This window comes from Sturnira hondurensis, unplaced genomic scaffold, assembly GCF_014824575.4.
Source record: "Sturnira hondurensis isolate 20B ecotype Veracruz unplaced genomic scaffold, ASM1482457v3 Scaffold0020489, whole genome shotgun sequence".
Taxonomy (NCBI): Eukaryota; Metazoa; Chordata; class Mammalia; order Chiroptera; family Phyllostomidae; genus Sturnira; species Sturnira hondurensis.
In genome coordinates this window covers 5,859,243-5,879,031 of record NW_028093120.1, presented here as the reverse complement: position 1 = coordinate 5,879,031, position 19,789 = coordinate 5,859,243, and the positions used below count along the sequence as shown (strand labels likewise).

Genomic DNA, 19,789 nt, shown 5'->3' with positions numbered 1-19,789 from the left:
GGAAGCTTAAGATGTTTCCTAAGTATTAGTCATCAAGCATCAGCATAAGAATGGTTAGGAGGTAAAATAGTGATAATCTCTATAATTTATTATAATCAAATTAGAACATAAGAGCTTATTCTCCTATCTGAGCACATAGTAGCCATATAATAAAGTTATAATAATCTATGCATGTATACAAACACACATACACATTTAACACATAATAATATAATATTATAAGTTGACTTAATATGTTCAGCAAAATGGCTTTGGGGTTATACCCCTACCCAGATTTCTAACTCAATGCGAGGCTCAGCTTTTCCCCATGACTGGCAAGCTTTGAGACGTACATACAAACACAACAGCTCCACAGACTCTGTTATACACAGAGACACAGAAGGGTCAAGTGCACAGACCACTGCCAACGTCCTGTCTCCAGGAAACGTGATCCCGTTTGTTTTTCTACTGATGGCAATGAGGTCAAACGGGGCTGATACTCACCTCATACAGATGTTGTAAGGATGGTAAAAACACCCAATTAACCACAAAAAAAGTTTACATGGAGGAAGGTAGGGCACGGTGTCAAAATTACTGAGCTGTCGGGAGGCTTGGATCTGAGTCCCAGCTAGGGGACAAGGGCACCCCTGTGTTGTTAGCAAAGCTACGTGATTTTTCTGGGTCCCAGGTGAGTTACCTGAACATGATGATACTTCCTACTTTGTACGAGTGTTGTAAGAACTAGTGATCTGTAACTCGTATAATTTTATTAGTTATGAGTAATGGCCTCCTAAAGCCCTCTTGTGTGGTAGCCTTCTGAACCACACTTCATCAATATTTAGCTGTCAAGTCAGATTTGTCTCTCTCTGTGCATGAAACAAAATAAGGCAAACTAACCTACATGATGAACAATGACCTTATTTTTTGTTGCAATACCTCGGTTAATACTGACAGAAAGTATATAATAACAATAATTATTAATTATAAAACAGCCCTGGCTGGTATAGCTCAGTGGATTGAGCTTGGGCCTGCGAACCAGAGGATCGCAGTTTGATTCCCAGTCAGGGCACATGCCTGGGTTGCAGGCTGGTTCCCTGCAGGCCAACTCCCAGCAGGGGATGCACGAAAGGCAACCATACATTGATGTTTCTCTTCCTCTCTCCTTCCCCTCTAAAGATAAATAAATAAAATTTTAAAAAAATAAAATAAAATTTAAAAAAATTATAAAACAAAAGCAATTAATAGCTCTGTGCTCACTATGTAAAAGAAACAATGACAGGAAATTTACATGAAATGTCAAATCATGCTGGCTTGGCAATTTTATGAAGGTGGTTCTTTTCCTTTCTCCATTTTTCAGATGGGGAAATTAAAGGCTTAAAAGAGGGAAATATTTTACCCAAGTTCATAATTTGTACAAGTTTTGAGGGCCAGGTTTTGATCTCACGTTTGTATAACTCTACAGAACTTAAATAATTATAAGATGGGATCTTACTCTCCAAAACAGCTAACCAACAAATTTTCCTTGTTTGAGATTTTTTCTTTTTATAGGAATCACCAAATAGGTGGTGGTGCTACTAAAGAACTGTCCAGGCTTTACCTCATTTCTGATTAAAATCTGACTCTACACCTCACTGGTTAGGTGACCTCAGCCCATTTACTCAGCTTTCCTGCACTTCAGTTTCTTTATCTACAAAATGAATGCAACAGTTTTCTTACCTAATATGTTGGTTGTGAGGATTAAATGAGTTTATACATAAAGTGCTTAGAGCAGTACATGGTTAACTATTATAAAGGGTAGTACTATTATTGTTTAAAAAGACCACACAACAAAAATCAGTAACTCTGCAACCCGGTATAACATAATAGGGCCTACTAACTAGAGGTACAATAAAGGGAATTACAAATAGTCTCAAAACAGTTATTAAATGGCTCAGAGTTTGCCCAGAGAATTCAGTCCCAAAGACAGTCCTTGCCACAGAACATCTGTCCAGGAGACAGGCGCTCAGCCCAGCGGCCGTCGGCAGCACATGAAAAACCAATCCTCACTACTCTCTTAGGACTCATTGACAACAGGAGAAAAAGTACGCTGACCTCATCCACATCTGACCCTGTATAACCACGCTATTTCAGATGTTCTCATCATGAGTCAAACGTGTTATCTGTTAAATTAGATAAATAATTCAGTTCAATGACCAAAACTTAATAACTTGGAATAAGTAAAAGCATCTATAATCCTTATAGATTCTCTCTAAGCCGTTTGTATATTTCAAACAACAGAGTACAGCCATTTTTCCCATGAAGGGAAGAAATCTAAGGCTATAACAGGAATTAATCATAACAATTCTTTATAGATTTTTTAGATACTAAATGCTAAAATAATTACAATCTTCAAAATAATAAACACATGTTCAGAGACGGAATCAAACTCTACTACAGATGGAACAAAGGGACAAGAATCATCAGGTTCCATCACAGTCTTCTATATGAAATCAATGTAAAGAGAAAAAAGTTCCATAATGAAATGACTAAGATGATATTATTTATTTTTTTATTTAAACCATAGAGGAATGTTCATGAGTTCTATTAAGATCTAATTAAAAATGGAAATCAGTCTTTTTAAAAGTATATATTTATTGTTTGTGCTATTACAGTTGTCCCAGTTTTCCCCCCGGGGTCCCCCATACCCAGCCCACTCACTCCCCCAGGCAATGCCCACATCCTTGGCCATGTCCATGGCTCACACATGTACATTCTTTGTCTACCAGACTCCTGTGCTGTACTTTACATTCCTATGACTATTCTGTAACCACCAATCGGTACTTCTTAATCTCTTCACCTTTTCTGCCCATCCCCCTGGCCTCCTCTCATTGGCAAACATCAAAATATTCTCTCTATGATTCTGTTTTTGTTCTGCTTGTTTGTTTACTTTGGTTTTTAGATCAATTGTTGATTGATATGTATTTATTGCCATTTTATTGTTTATATTTTTGACTGTCTTCTTAACAAAGACCCCCCTTTTTAAAAATTTTCATTTATTTATTTCTAGAGAGAGAGGAAGGCAGGGAGGAAGTGAGGGAGAGAAACATCAAAGTGTGGTTGCCTCTCATGTGCTCCCTACTGGAGACCTGGTACGTACCCTAGCACGTACCCTGACTGGGAATGGAACTAGCGACCCTTTGGTTCACAGACCAGTGCTCAATCCACTGAGCCACACCAGCCTGGGCAAAGAAGACCCTTTAACATTTCATATAATAATGGTATGGTGATGATGAATTCTTTTACCTTTTAAAATAAATACTTTAAAGCAAGTCAGGATGTCTGGGACATTCTTTATCGGTTCTTCAATTCTAAATGATAGATTTGTTGGGTAGAGTAGTCTTAGTTTTAGGTCCTTGCTTTTCATCACTTCGAATATTTCTTGCCAATCCCTTCTAGCCTGTGAAGTTTCTTTTGAGAAATCAGCCTTGAAAAACATTTCCCATATAAATAAAAAAGTACCTTTTAGCTTTTATAGGCAGTACTTCTCAAGCTTCTCTTATCCCTAATGAAACCAGTCAGCGTGAATTCCCACGATGTGGTGGACATTTTTAAATCAAGGGAAATAGATTAACTTCACCTGATTCAAGTTTGGACATGCAAAACATTTTTATAATTAAGATACTTCACACTAAATTGTTTGTGTGATAAAGGTAAAGGAGATAAAATATCTCACAAAAGAATACTCTAAAGAACAGCCTGGAGGAATGAGACCGCCGGTGTGGATGAAAAGGATGCTGTGATAAATCTCACCGGAAGCAACCTCACAGGACAATCTGATCATGATTTCCAGGCTGGGCAGGTCACGGCAGGCAGTCCGGCCCCGGGCCTATAAAAATGTTATCTTTACCTTAAGCAAGCCCTGTCCTTTGTTTCTGCACCTCTAGGTTCACAGGCCTTTGAAATACTACTTTCTCACACCATCCAGAAGTATAACCACCCTCAAAAGAGCACAGAATCTTGTTACCTACCCTGTAACCCAACCATAGAGACGTACCTGCTTTGCTTTTACCCACATTCATGTACTCTGCCTCCCTGCTAATTGTAAATGTGTAAAAGAAACTGCAAACTGTCGTTCTGGGGAGCATTTGAGACACTGCCTCCCAGCAGCAGACTGACACTGGTCTGAGGAATGACATTCTATCCCTCATGGTGTCACCCACTAGATGGCCAGGCTGGATATATGTGGAATATGAACAGTGGCCTCTTGAAAGTCAGTTCCATCTCTTAAAATATCTAATAGGCTGGTCTGCATACATGTTTGCACACACATACACAGAAACACATACACAGAAACACACATACACACTTCCCTATAATGTATTTGTTTTTTACTGAGAAGAGTCAGTTTGCACAGAAACAAGCGTGAAAAGTGGAGGTATAACTTACAATTGATTGTCTCTGGGGACAAGGAGGAGATTTCCAGTTTTATCAATGAAATACAGCTGTCGATTTATCCAAAAGTGTGGAAACAAATTATAATTCATCCTGTTTTGTTATAATGCGGTTCTAGATAGATTCATATTGTGAAAATTCTTGTGGGTATTAATAGTTCTGAATACCTGTTCTCACTCATTTCTAAAATGTAGATTGGCAGAGTCTCAGAAGACACATTAAAGAAACCAAACATCCAACACTACTACATTCTGACACATGTAACAGGTCAGGCCTGCAATACCCTCCCATTCTGTGAATATCACCAGACTAAGAACCTTTAAATAAATACTCTCTTGACAACCTTTCATAGATAATTCTTCTAATCTTTAGCCACTCAAAAAGCAGGACCCATCTCCACTGTCCCTGAGTTCACCAACCCCATCGTTAGCCTTTCCTAATGCCTCCCACAGATGCATGGTGCTTTTTGCCCACAACCGTAACTCACTCAGGACTGCACTTTCCACAGCAAAGTATCAGGTGTCTCAAAGGTCCATAGGACACACTACAGAGGAAATGTTTGTGGTCCATGGACTTTATCCACTCCAGTTAAATAGGATCATCTGGTTGTAAGGAGAGGGCCACTTTGACTCAGCATTTTTCACTCGGGCCAAGCTATGGAGGTTTGCTGACTGCAGGGGAAGATTCTACACTTAATAGGCACTCTCACCTTCCAGCTGGCTCACCGGTCTGAGCACGCTTGTGCGAAACCTCCACTCTGTGAAAGGCAGCAGAGTGTCACTTCTAGAGTCAACTTGATTTACCAAGTAAGGAAATGCCCAAGAGAAACAGCGAGTAGAGCACTAAAAAAAGATAAACACTTTGAAGGATTTCTATTCCTACCATGATGTTTTTGCAATACCAAAAGAAAACCGAAATATATTCAAATGTATATTTCAGAAGAAAATAACTGCTTTTTATCCACTTCACTGAAAAACAAAACCAAAAACAAAAAAACTACTTAGAATCAATTTAGTATTACAAGCATCAGGCAAATAAAACAATCAGCACCCAAAGACCAGATGCTAATCTTTACGCTCAACATTTCATTTGATTCCATTTAGCCACAGGTTTAACCTTCTGATGAGCAGGCAAAGGCACAGTCTACCACTGTGTGCTCTCAGAGGGCCCGTCCATCAATTCAGATGTTTAAAAAATGAAATGGATGTAACTGCTCATGCTACCACAACTCTAGCTAATGGAAACCTTCAAATAAGAATAATACACACATGCACACACACACACACACACACACACGAAATTCACTATTTTCAATGGGACAAAAAAATTAGAATGTCCCACATTAAAAAAAAGATTTTTTCACAAACCCCTTTAATTGATAAAAATTGATGAAGTGAAATACTGTAAATCAGGGCTGCAAAGTAAAATGGCTCAATTTTACCTCCATCATCTGACCTCCCAGCTCTGGGACCTGGTGCCGCTCACTCATCACTGTCCACATTGTAACAGGTGTAACACTTTTACTCACGTCACAGGTGGCTTTAAAGATTTAATCAGGACACAGGTGTAAGAGCTCAGTGAGAACCCCTACCATACAGGTGTCAATAAACACCAGCTATTTGTATTCTTGAAAAGACTCTTCCTTGCTCCGGAATACCACATTCTTGGTATTTTCTTCCTTCTTCTGCCCCTTCCCTCTCAGGCTTTTTATCCGTCCTGTTTTTCTTTCCCCAAACATCAAGTGTTGAGAGTTCTCAGATTATAACTCAGTCCTCTCCTCTACTCTTTCCCTGTGGGACCTAATCTACCCCCCGTGATTTTAGTTACCACCCAGAGAACAATAATTCCCTAAGGTATATTTCTAATTCAGATCTGATTACACACCTCCACTTGGAGGAACACTGAACTCATCAGTATAAAAGCCAGAATCACCATCCTTGCCATCCAAACAAAAATGCTGCCTATCTCAGTAAGTAGCTCCAAAACCACCCAATTATGCATCCCAGGCCCCTGGGAGTCATCTCTGAAATGCCCTGTTCCTCACTTCTCAATGTGCAACCCATCTCCTATCTATCCCTTTCCATTTTCCTCTGAAATATTCCCCTAGGTCTCCATAGCCACCATCACCTTCTCAATCTAAAGGCCCTTTCCCATAGCTCTAAACTGGTTTGCACAAAAGCAGTCTCACATCCTCTCATGATGTGCAGCTAGAATAATACCTAAAAATGCAAATATAATATCATGTCTCTACCTACAACTACTCTTTGGCCCACTAGTGCCTTTAGAATGAGGAATAAAACACCATGAACCACTGATATACTTTGTGCACATGTCCTCCATCCCCACGGTCCTCTATATCCCTACACACTGGGTCTTTTTCCTTTAAAATGCCAGCCTCTTTCCTCCTTGATTCACACCCACTTTGTTCCTTCTTCGGGAATGTATAAAAGGTTCTCCCCTTCCGACACTCGTATGCCCGTGTCCAGCTACTTCTTCCTCATCATTTATTTCTCTGCTACACCAACAATTCCTCCAGCAGGCATTTCCTGGTTCTGAGGACAAGGTCAGTTCCATTAATTAGACTCTCATGAAGCACCCTGCACTTTGCATCACAACCCTCAGTGCATTTGCAATGATGTTAGTGTCTGTTTCCCACAAAAGATAGTAAGGGACACAAGTGCAGGGATCCCAGCTGTCTTGTTTATAGTTGGACCCCTTCATTCTAAACACCGTGACTGCCACAAGTAGGCCAACCATGACATTGATAAATGTTTGCTGCTTTAATTAACACAGACATGGTTCTGGCTTAGTCCCTGACTTGATAATTGTTCATAATTGATGGAGAAATGTACATAAAACTAAGTCAAGGCACAGTATGATAGCTTTCTACAGGAAATAAGGAATAAGGACTACTGAATTATATGAGGGGGGTGGATCGATCCTGGAAGAGAAGCGAGTGAGGAATGGCCTATGTAAAGAAGGCTTCTTTCTGGTGCTGGGTGATGAGCCATGGAGAGCTAACAAGACTTCAACAAGGGAAGGGTAAGAATGTTCCAGGGAGAGAAAAGAGGCTGGGCAAAGCCATGCACAGAGGCACGCTGAAATGCAGCAAATGGGCACAGTGTGGAAAGCTTCCATGACCTGTCTCTCACAGAGAACAACGGAAGGTTTCACCACTGAAGAAGGACAAAGATGGGGAAATCTGGTAACAGATTAGGATAGGAGTGTGCAGACCAACTAGTAGGCTGTTCCATTCAATACATCAGACAGAAGAGATGGAGCAAAGAAGGAAAAGGGTCTGCCGTAGAATGGGTAGCATTGCTGGAATGGGGAAGGGGGACATCGATGACCAAACAGCAAAGCAAAACAGAGAAAGGATCACGGAAGGATGGGAGATGATGAGTTCTGTTTTGAAAACCCCAAGTTTTATATCCTTCCATAGTGGCGTTCAGGTTAAAATGCAGATCCAAGAAAAAAGATGCAAGTAAATTTCAGAAAATACTATACTTAGGGAAATTTTAATTGGTAAAATCAACTAAACATTAAAGCAAAGTCAACAAACATGCCTAAGGTTTTTCCTCAAACATGTTTTCATTAATAATGAAAAAATACAATAAACAATAAAAGCTCTTTTAAAATAACTGCCTGAATATACCCTGTGCCTAGTTTTTCTTTTATAGGTATTAGGAACAAGGCTCATTATTTCACCAAAACCATACAACTGTATTTAATTTCCTGCAATTGTGGGGATGGAAGGAACTCACTCATACTGACTTTTTCTCTATTCAGTAGAAGACTAATATCTTTTATGTTTAAAAGAATTCCCGTCCTTACAATAGGCTCAGTGCAAAAGTTAAAAATGACACACAGAATTTTAAAACATCATTCTAATTTTAAAAATGTTAACATCTGAAATTATGTCATCTTTAATCACCAGGAGGACGTCTGAAGAACAGTAAAACGTAACACTTACTTTTGCCGCACCTATTTGTTCTTTGCGAAATTTCTCAAGTGGCGCAATTAATACATCATTAGCGTTTTGAATCTGAAATTAAAAATGCAAATACATTAAATTCTGTATAATTTCATGTAAATATTAATAAAAGATGACTCCTTTATTAACCTTATTTAAATAAACAGCCTTTTTTTCTCATTTGCTTCTACAAATGAAATAAAAATACCTCACATATTATAGTCTTTTTCTATTTTATAATTTTATAGTCTTTTTCTATTTTATAATTAAGTTGTTCTTGCAAATTATTTCACTTAATCCTAACAAAATGTGAAAATAAGTATGCATGTAGTACCTTAGTTTAAATATTTAAATTTCTTATTCTAAGATACAACTAAGAAATAGCTTATTGGATATTAAATTTATAAATACCTTTAATTACACTGTTTTAATGTAGTCAATTCAAGCATGATTTCTAAATTCAACTACATAAAAGCTCTTCCATTTTGCCACTAGAACATCATAATTATACAATTGCAAAATAAAATAAAGCTCACTTTTTTTCCTATTTCATTAGAATCCTTACACTTGGGATTCTCCTGAATGTTCTCATATTTTCAACCATATTAAAGTAGTATCTGATCACTTCTCAGTGAACAGTATTTTAGCCCCAAACTCCAAACTGGGAGTTCCCTAACACTGTCGGGAGTTCCCTAAAACATAAACCTTTTAATATTGATCTGTGAAAATACTGGGAGAGGGTTCAAGGCACAGGACGCAGGGACTCAATGCAAGGAGACAAACATTTCTAAGAGTAACATCACACTGGAAGGCAATCTTGATTTCAAAAATCTTTTAAAGAGCACTAAAATTAAACATAGGATCTTAAATGTCTGACCACAAAAAGAAATGGTCATCATGTGACAGGTAGGAGGTGTTAGATGACACCATGGAGGCGACCATTCTGCAATATATGAATGTATCAAATCAGCAGGTGCGCCTTAGGTTCCCACGCCGCTGTATGCCAATGACATTTCAGTGAAGCGTGGTGGGGCCGGGAGAGCAGGCCCAGTTAACAAAATGTATTCTACCACTGTGATAACATGACCTAGTATATAATTAGTAAATGCTAATGAAAAAAATGTTTTAGTATATTACTCTATTTTAAAGTAGGTTACAGTGTGTACAGGAGTTCCTTATATTATTCTTATAACTTTTCTGCAAGTCTGAAATTCTATCAAAATTTTAAAATTCCAATAAAAGCGTTTGACTTTCACTTATTTTCACTAACCTGGTTATTTCCAGTCAAGTTTTATTTCTTAAATTCCAGAGTCTAAGTACACTGCAAAAGCATAAACAAAAATAAAAATCTAGAGTGCCCACGCCTTCCAAGATTCTGTCATTCTCCACACTGCAGAAAAATGAGATGACAGATCTCAAAAAGATGCCTGAAACCCTGCGTACAGAAAGTAGATCAACACTCAAGATTCTTTCTAAGACATCGAGGGTCTGAATACCTCGGTGGAGGCATCCGTGGCCACCTTGGACATCCATCACCTAACTCCCACTGGTGAGCGCACACGGGCATCCTTCCAGAGACACTGCACAGGCCTCTGCCTAGAGAGGGGTGACTGAGAACAGTAGCAAAGTAGCTCACTCTTCATTCTCACTCCATAAATCCTCTTTGCTTTCACGGAAGCCCAAACACATATAAACACACACATAAATGTCCAGGTTTCACAGACATAAATAACTGATCCTGCCTTTACAGTGAAGTTAGCATGAGGGGACACAACCATGAAGTGTCATGGACACTTCAGCATAATTTGGAAAAAGAACAAAAATAAAGGCTAACGTTTACTGAATGTTTTTGCTGGAAAGAAGCATGATCTAATGCATTTGAAGTTAGAGAACTTCGACAGGGAGATGTTTCTCAAAGGGTGAAAACTCCAAAAATGAGGCCGAATAAGATGACAGGCAGTGAGCACACGTATTCAAAACAGATGGGGTTCTGCAGCTCCCAGGCTGGTACGTAACCCTTCTGAGCCCAGCTGCAGCATCTGCCCAAGGACTTGGCTCTAAGAACTAAGATGATGAGTGTAAAACACTTACTGCAGCTCAGGGCCTTCCACACAATAAGTGCTCCAAACCGACATCTTTTAGTATCGCCATATAAACGGAGATAATAAATTTCATTCTGTATTTACTTACTTCTATCTCTGAATCTACTGTATTGCCCTTTTTGGTTGAAGTGTATCTATGCGCACAGTATAAGAAGGCATTTTCCCATGAAAGTTCCACAAGACGGAGACGGCTGGGCCTCCCCCACATCCAACCACTAGGTATTTACATATATGCCAAATTCATTGCTGAGATCTGTGGGGATGGGGAAAAACGAACACATTGGCTAAGCCTTCCAGAAAGTTAATGTTAATTTGAGAAGAGAGGAATGCATTCATTCAAAAAGTATTTGATGCTCATAAAGCACTGTTAAAAAATTCAGAAAAAGTGAAAGTCAAAACTGATTACATTGAAGGGTGTTACATGGCAAACTATGCCAAACTCCTTATAATTCTATCAAGATTCTGACAACAGGAAAGATCCATGAGAACTAAACAAGTTGATGTAGTCTTTTGGTACTGGATATGAACTGAATGCACCAAAAAGAAAAAAATATATTCTAGGAAAAAAGAACACCATGGATAAAGGCAAAAGGGCAGAAGTAAGCACAGCACGTGGGGAGGGCAGCTCAGCACAGGAGCAGAGAGCATTCACTAAGCCCTCATTCAGAGGGCATCCGAATAGTGAGTGCACTGAACGTGCGGCAGGCCCGCCTTTAACTTTTTAAAACTGAGAATAGCGGAATGAATGTGAAGCATGTCCAACAATTCTGCCACACAGCAGGCCCCAAAGAAGTAATATGTTATTATTATTAATTAATACAAACATTGCTCTAACTGGAGAAAAGAGTATACATTATTAGTAGTTAACTCAATTGGGATAAGTCAGGAAAGAGTGAATTGCACCCATAATCAGGCAAAACAGCCTGAACATGGAATGAATGTTGGTTTCTGAGCAGAGGATTTTTTAATGTTACAAAAACTTGTCCTAGGAAGCCAGTAACATGTAGGATATTTTGAAAGTGAAGTGACGAATACATAATATGCCAACTGGAAGGCAGGGAGAGGAACTCGAGTTAGAAGTGATAAGGAGCCAGATCAGGTGCCCGCAGAGCTGACAGGTGAGCAGCAGGGGATTGCAGAGACAGTTTGGGGGATTTTTTTTAAAACAAAGGTAGATGAATTAAAAGTGACACTGAGGTTTCTATCTCAGTCACTGGAACATTGGCATCACATTCAGAATTAGAGTAAAAGAGGCCCTTGGACAGGTAACTTAGTTGGTTAGAGCATCATCCCAATACACCAAGGTTGTTGGTTTGATTCCCTGTCAGGGCACATACAAGAACTAGGGTGAAAGGAAAAGAGTATGTTTGGTGGAGAAACAATTAAGACAATGAATTTAACTTAAGAACTATTAGTTTGATGCCAAAGGAAGACTCAAAGAACTACTTTGGTGGATATACCACCTCAAAATGGTATAACTAATCAATATGAACAAAATGCTTTTTTAAAAATTGGAATGGGAAGGATTAGGGAAGGGAGTGGACAGGTATACTAAGACATTGCCATCCACATTCATATCCAGTGGTTTAAATTTTTGACAAACCCCTTATGTTGCTATTACCTAAATATGACCTGAGAATAAAACAAAACCTGAGATATAACAAAGTAAGCACAATAATTAACAACCACCCTCTGAGCACGTATTATTTCCTATCTCTATTCTGTATTTCCTCATTTTTTCTTTTGTTTTTGGATTTGCTTATTTTTTCTCTATCTCCTTTTCTCTTTCTATTAATGTAAAGCTGAATGAATAAAAAAACATAAGTTCCACAGGTAATAAACAGAAAAAAGTGAGGAAGCACAAACATCCAAAAGTGATAGTTAACAACAGATAGAGTTTACTCGTGATTACTGTGTACCAAGTAATATGCAAAGTTCTTCACAACACTGAATTAAAGCCAATTTTATGTCATTACATGCAAAATCTAAAAATCATCTGGAACGTATTAAGAATGTGAGCATGTGCATTATCCCCAGTTCCATTTGAACCTTGGCACCAAAACAACTAAGAGTCAGGTCTTCATCCCTGTATCTCTTAAGGCTTCTATAAAATTATATAATGTGTGTGTGTGTATTTTACAAATAACAAGCATAGACTTGGCATGTGACAGACTTTCAATAAACGTCCGCCACTTCACAGAATTCATAAGGTCTACCATGAGTTCAGAAGTATTGTAAGCAGTCTTAGAACTTCCCAAGATGACTTAAAACGTGGTTACTCAAAGGTAGTAAATAAGATACAAACTAATTTAACAGAACTGTGCCTATGTAGAGTACCCATTTACAACAGTGGATTACTGGGAACCTAATTTTTTCATACATGATTATAACATATATGTGGCTTTACAACGGAAATGTGATGCTTCTTTTGTGTGCAGTCAGTGGGCTGCTGTTCACAATGTGTGATCTACATTCAAGAGATCAAAATGGAAGTGCCAGCGCTCAAAGGGCACAACGTGGATTCACAACGCAGTGCGGCTGCGTCTGACCTCATGTTTGTGCATCCCTGGGGGAACGAGCGCCTTTCAGTCCCACGCACTGCTCCACCACATGGGTGAAATTCTTCGATTCTGAAGTAATCCGCATGTGACGTAAGGAAGGCATTTTAAGTTTTGGTAGGTTTAAAAGGCTTATTGTTGCTACTGAATAATAAAGGAAAAAAAACATACCAAATGGTGGAAAAGCATAATTAAAAATGTGAATCAGGGTGCAACTCTGGTGATTTAAATTTCACAATTTTTTGTTTGTGTTTTTAAATCCAGAGCAATGCCATTTTGGCTTTTGTAAAACTCATTCTTCCCAGATTTATGCAAGAAGCTTGATGAAACTCCTTCCAGAAGGTAACACTAGGGGAAAAACCAAGTCACAGAGTTCAGGAGATTCAAGATCCCTTAATATTTGTGGAATGTGTTACTTTGCATGACCCCTTACTAAGAGGCATTAGGAAAAATACAAATGTAACTTTAGTACTACTCTCCTTATATATTGATCATGTAAGTTCTTGAAAAGGTCAAGACAAAGTTCACTTATTAACTATTTTATAATTTTAACCATTACCTAACCTTGGGTTTAAACAACTTATTTTTTATAGATTTTGGTCCATTTTAGAATTCCAAAATAATGACCAGCTCCTGCAGCTATTTTTCTGAAGCAGAGAAGTGAGTCTGATATTGGACTGTGGTTGACAACACTGCGTTACCTGGTGGACACACTGTCTGTCACTGGGGCTGAGTCGCACTGGGCCAGGCAACTCAGCTTCCTGTCACTTTTCTCCTGCTATTCCAGGTGGTTTTAACAACCAGCTACATGAGAGTGCTTGTGTATCACTGAAAAGTAATGGTGAGAAATGTTTCTAAGTAGTTAGATGAATGATTCTCCAAACATGTTTGTTTTCTCCCTCTAAGTAAACAGACCCTGGATTTTCAAGTCCTATCCTATAGAAATGTTCAGTGCTTGCTGGTCACTGCTGGGACACTTACCACAATGTTTTGTCCAACGAAGGCAGTGGCGATGCACTAAAAGAAATCTGGAAGGGAACTACACCTCTGCTTTCTCACCCCTTATGAGTGAACTGAATCTAATCAATACAGAAGATACCTATAAGCAGTCTCTGAGGTAAGAACAGATGATTTTCCCCTTGGTTTTTCAACTGGGAAAATCAGGTCAGAGCGCCAATTTGGGGATTATAGGCAAGTATCTCTCCACTGCCTTGTCCTAACCCCAGTCCTGTTCCTTCCTACCAAATAGTTTCTCAGGATGAGGCTCTGGCAAGTGGTCTAGGGCTGGCCTGAGGCTCATTTCTGGATACTGGTCAAACTAACATTCCAGAGCTATGCAAGAGACAGTCCCTCTCCAGTTCAGTAAACGCAGTTTTTCTAAAGTAGAACTCAAAAGCCAAAACTCACATAAGCTGTGGACGATGGGCATATGAACCTTCACATAATAAGTAATACGAAAGCAAAGACTAAGTACATTATATTTTAGATCATTCAATATGAGCAAATCACTCTGAAAAACCATGTCTTTATATACAAATTAAAAGGTGTTATGTAAGGCTATGCGGGTACCACAGTGATCCATTTAATTCCCACATCAAAGGTCACTTACTTCCATACTGGATGGTGCCGTTCTACTGAGGAAGCCAGTGTTCCACCATGAACCTCAGCCCGTGGGACTTCTGCATTGAGATCCAACTCTTACTCGCATTTAATATTACGTTTGTCTTTACTTTACCAGTAACAATACTTTTATTACAGGAATATGTCAGGAAAAGAAATGTAAGGTTTGGAAGAATGGTGCTATATTATGAATCCCCCTTTTATTTCAGGAGGTAAGTAGAGTATTTCACTGTCCATAGAGGGCACTGTCTGTATTCAATTCTTGGTGTAGCCCCTGACAACAGTGCAATCTCAGTAGTTGTTCACACTCTCCGAATCTCAGCTTCCCTTTCTGAATAATGAAGGTGATAATAAGCCTTTCTCTCGTAGCCTGTTTACAAAGATTAAATTTTATGTTTTATGTACAATGATCGTGAGAGCTTATTACTATAAAGTTGTACTTGCTCCCTACTAAATTAATTGTTTTGAGAAGAAAAAGGAAGACTCACGGACATAGACCACAGTATGGTGATTGCCAGAGGGAAGCGGGATGTAGAAGAAGGTCAACGGGACTAAATGGTGATGGAAGGAGACTTGACTTGGGGAGGTGAATGCACAGTACAATATACAGATGATGTGCTGTAGAATTGTACACCTGAAACCTATATAATTTTATCAACCAATGTCGCCCCAGTAAATTCAACTTAAGAAATTAAAAAAACAACAAGTCCATCCTTTTCTTTTGAGCAGGTCAATTTTAATACAAATATCATTTTAGAAAGTGAACCACAAAGTTGCCATTGGAATTGCGCAGTGTAAGAGGGTGAGATCTCACCAGCACTCGACTGACGTCACGCTTCTTTAAGGGAACAATGGTTTCCAGGGCAAACAGCAAGCTCCTCCTGGAGCTTATGACCACCCCGAATAAAAGTCTCCTGGAGCTTATGACCACCCCGAAAAAATGAAATCATCTATACATATAAAGGTACATAGTAGAAAAGCATTCATCCGAGAAGGAATTGACCATTTTCACCCAATGTGCCTCAGAAATAAAGGAGGGGAGTAGACTGTAAAATTTCATATAATCCACTGTGATCTAAGAATGTCATAACTCTAGGTTGTACCAAATGAGATTCTCTGAATAGTGTTGTTTGAACCAGAGAGGTAAGTTATTTATTTTAGCTTGTTTACTGTTTTGAAACTATTTTTCCTTCATTCCTCCTAACTAGCAATCTCCAATGGAAGGTTAAGCTAAGAATATCTGTAAAGCATTCAAGCATTGAGGGAAACATTTATGAACACCAGCTATAACCAAAGCACACTGCCTCCTCCCAAACTTGTGTCTACTTATTGCCGTTCTGATTACCCCTTTTCATTTATACTTTAAAATAAGGAAGTCTTTTTGAAAATCCGAGGGGAAAAAAAGGTCAAAGTGTTTTTCAGCTATAAATAACAAGATATGTAAAGGGTCAAATTAGAATTGACATCTTAAAAGCTACTGAAATTACTCCCTGTACATACATTCCTGTAAGAAATACTTTTCTATCGATTTTGAGCAAAAAGTATATATTTAGCAAAGCACTTTTATAGAATATATGGCTGTGTTACCACAAAGGTTATACAAGGAAGATGATCGGGTTAAATCGACCTTTGAGAATACAGGCTCACAAAAATATAACAGATGCTACAAGCTCAGTTCTTTCAACAGGTTAATCAATCCCTCCTGCATTTTTCAAAGATACCAGTGAGGTTACTTCATCCAGTCCTCCGTCTACCTTTGGACATTCTCATGGACCCCAGAACTGATGAACTTGTGTACTTGTGTGGCATTGCCATTGGGTTCCAATGATGCTCTCATGTTTGACAACACTGTAAGAGATGGCAAAGATTTTCCCATAGCATAGCTGTCCTGTGTGTATCACTGTCCTCATTCTGTTAACAATATAACTCCTCTCCCTCTTCCCAAACCTCAAAAATCAGAAACATTATATATCCTGGGCTTAGCCAATTATGGCCTCAAGAATATGTTTTTCCAGATGTTACCTCCTAGCTTAGAGGGGCCAAAGCAGCTGTACGTGTGAGGACAGGTGGAGGCAGCTTCAACAAATTGATAATTTATGTAATTTAATATTTATCTCCCCCCACCTTTTAATGGTATTTCTTCCTGCCAATTTCCCTCCACCCTTCTTAGTATTCAGTACTAAGAATATCTTTAGAGAGAAATTAAAATCACTCATCTATTTTAAATTCTTCATTTACGAATTTAAGCAAATGTGTAATAGTCTCAGCAAATTTATAAAAATGAAAATTCATTAAATTCCCAGAGTCCCTCAGTCATTTTATAGCCATTACATTTTAGTAGCTGTATGTTAATATATTTTAATCATAATTACTCAATACTTATGCCATGCAGATTGTTAAAATCTTAAGAAAGATTTAAGATATCCCAAAGTATACGCAATTTCTTCAACTGCTTATTGCAATTTACAATTGCAGTACAATGATGGAGACAAGAGGGAAGGACAGAAGGAGAGAGGGGAGGGAGAGACGGGAGGAAGGGATGATGCAGGGTGGAGAGGGACCTAACCCAGGAAGCGACTGAGAATGATTGCAAAGATGGGCGGGGTCTGGCAGTGGGCTGGAGCAGGCTTGCGGCAGCTCCGGAGCCACGGGGTGCATCTCTTCCCAACCTGCCTTCAGTGACTTGGCGTGGAAATCAGCTGAGGTGGGACTATTTACACCATGGAAATCAGCAAGCATTACAAATCAGGGTTACACACACATACACCTGAGTTCCTGATGGCAGTTAACTTTTACCAGCATATCACTGCTTGGAGACCTAAACATGTACTTGGAAGGCAAATATTAAACTACAAACTATAGTAAAAGTGCTAACTTGACAAGATTCCTTTTATGTAGTTATTAAAGCATTTCTTTAAAAATGTGGACTTACAACACTTCCAATTTATTATGTCTTTCCTAATATCCAAAAATGAAACTCACTTCTACTTTTTACACTGAAACTTACTTTAAAAAAAAAATCCTCATCAAAAGACACTTTTTTCATTGCTTTTAGAGGGAGAGGAGGGAGGAACTTGGGGGGGAGAGACAGAAAGAGAGATATCAATGTGAGAGAGAAGCATCAATCAACTGGTTGCCTTCTCATACGAGCCCCAAACGGGAATGGAACCTGCAACCTGGGTATGTGCCCTGACTGGGATTCGAACCCGCAACTTTTCAGTCAATGGGAATGACACTCCAACTAACTGAGCCATTCTGACCAGGGCAGAAACTCACTTTTATACAAAGCAAGGATTTTGGATTTCTGGTCTTCTGCAGCAACACCCTGAACAAACTTGTACTATGTCACTGATAACAAACAGTGTTAGCCTTGCAAGTCTGAGTAACAACAGGTTTCTGTGGTGCTGGGTTGAAAAGGATTCTGAAGCTGAATTTGGATATTGAAGGAAGATCACAAAATGTTGGCTACGTACATTTCTTGCTAACAAGAGTGAAAGTACTCATGCTACATGATACACACACACACACACACACATACATACATATAGATATACATATATATATATCTTTCCAGCCTTGTAAAGATGAAAATAATGTCTTACTGATTTGTTTTAACAGTCACTGCCTAGCAAAGTGCCTTCCACATACTGGGTTGGCCAAAAAGTCCATTTAGTTTTTTCCATAAACTAAAAGACATATATTTCATTTCACCATTAACTTTATTGATTTGCATATTTTGAGCATGTCATCTATTTCGTGCTACTGGCTTCTAGTGGGTGGAGGGCAGGGCTGTGCTAAACATCTTAATGCATAAGACAGCCCCACAGCAAAGAATTATTTGCCAATATGTTAAGAGTCCCAAGAAACTTCACAAACCTCTTGACACGTTCAATCAGTCTCAGCACCTTCTCCATACACAGCACACATCTTTTTTTTGTATTTCAGCTACATTTTTACCTTTCTTTTAATAATAAACCCCTAAAATGACAAAAATATTGTTTATTTTTTCCACCATCAATATTAAAATGGATACACAAAAATTCACCAATTTTGATGGTTTTTTTTAAGCAACACTATTACAACCATCACAATACAATCTAATAAAATTGTTTCAAATGAAGTTAGACAACTAAGTATTACTAGAGCCATTAGAGGAAAAAGGTGAAGAAACTTCTTGGCCAACCCACCTATATGAAACAATATTTTTGAAAATAATAAAAGTATTTCTATAACATTTACTCTGATATATGTGGGATAATATAGGTAGCAATTTATATCTATATTGGCAGCAATATGAAGCTGAGCTTTAGGAAAAATGTAGTTATAAAAAACAATAACTGATTTATGACTTTCTTATAAAGATTTTATTTATTTATTTATAGAGAGGGGAAGGGAGGGGAAAAGAGAAGGAGAGAAACACCAATGTTTGGTTGCCTCTCGAGTGTCCCCTACTGGGGACCTGGCTTACAACCCAAGCATGTGCCCTGATTAGGAATTGAACCAGTGACCCTTTGGTTTGCAGGCTGGCATTCAATCCACTAAGCCACACCAGTCAGGGTTAATTTATGGCTTTTAATATTCACATAATGTTCTTCACTTATAAAGTGGTCTTGGAGAAATATATATACATACATATTGCACTTCAAATCAGACTTCACAAAGGGCTGACCATTATCACACAAACAGCCATTAAAATGGAAAGAGAAGACAGACCTCATTCGCCTTGCAAAAATTCTTCCTACTCCTTTTTTAAGGCTGATTTCACTGCTGTGATGAACTGAAAACTTGAAGAAAAATAAAACACTGTGGTTCTGCTAGATTTTAGGTGGAAACCAGGAAAGGGGGTTGGGGTAGGAGAGAACATTACAGAATAATGGGCCTGACAGCAAGGAGGAAAGTTAAAGGGGTCACTCCTACCAGGTCAGTGCGTGCAGAAAGGGACTACAGAGTAGTAGCCACATGACAACAATGATATGAAACACCTACTATGGGCCAAGGGAATTCTCCTTCAGTCCTTATAATAGCTCTACGAAAAAAGCACTATTATTATGCCTATTTTTTGGTAAGGAAAGGAGACCCAAAGAGGCTCAGTAATTGGCCCCAGGTCACACACATGAATTCAGGCA

General features: G+C 38.6%; 1 protein-coding gene across 1 annotated transcript in view; it reads right to left on the bottom strand.

The window, feature by feature from the left end:
• The window catches only part of ARHGAP42 (Rho GTPase activating protein 42), a 251,945-nt gene that overhangs the window by 99,427 nt on the left and 132,729 nt on the right, over window positions 1-19,789 (bottom strand). The window contains exon 4 of the mRNA XM_037029702.1: window positions 8,384-8,455. Coding sequence (XP_036885597.1) covers window positions 8,384-8,455 — 72 coding nt within the window. The remainder of the gene's footprint in view (window positions 1-8,383; window positions 8,456-19,789) is intronic.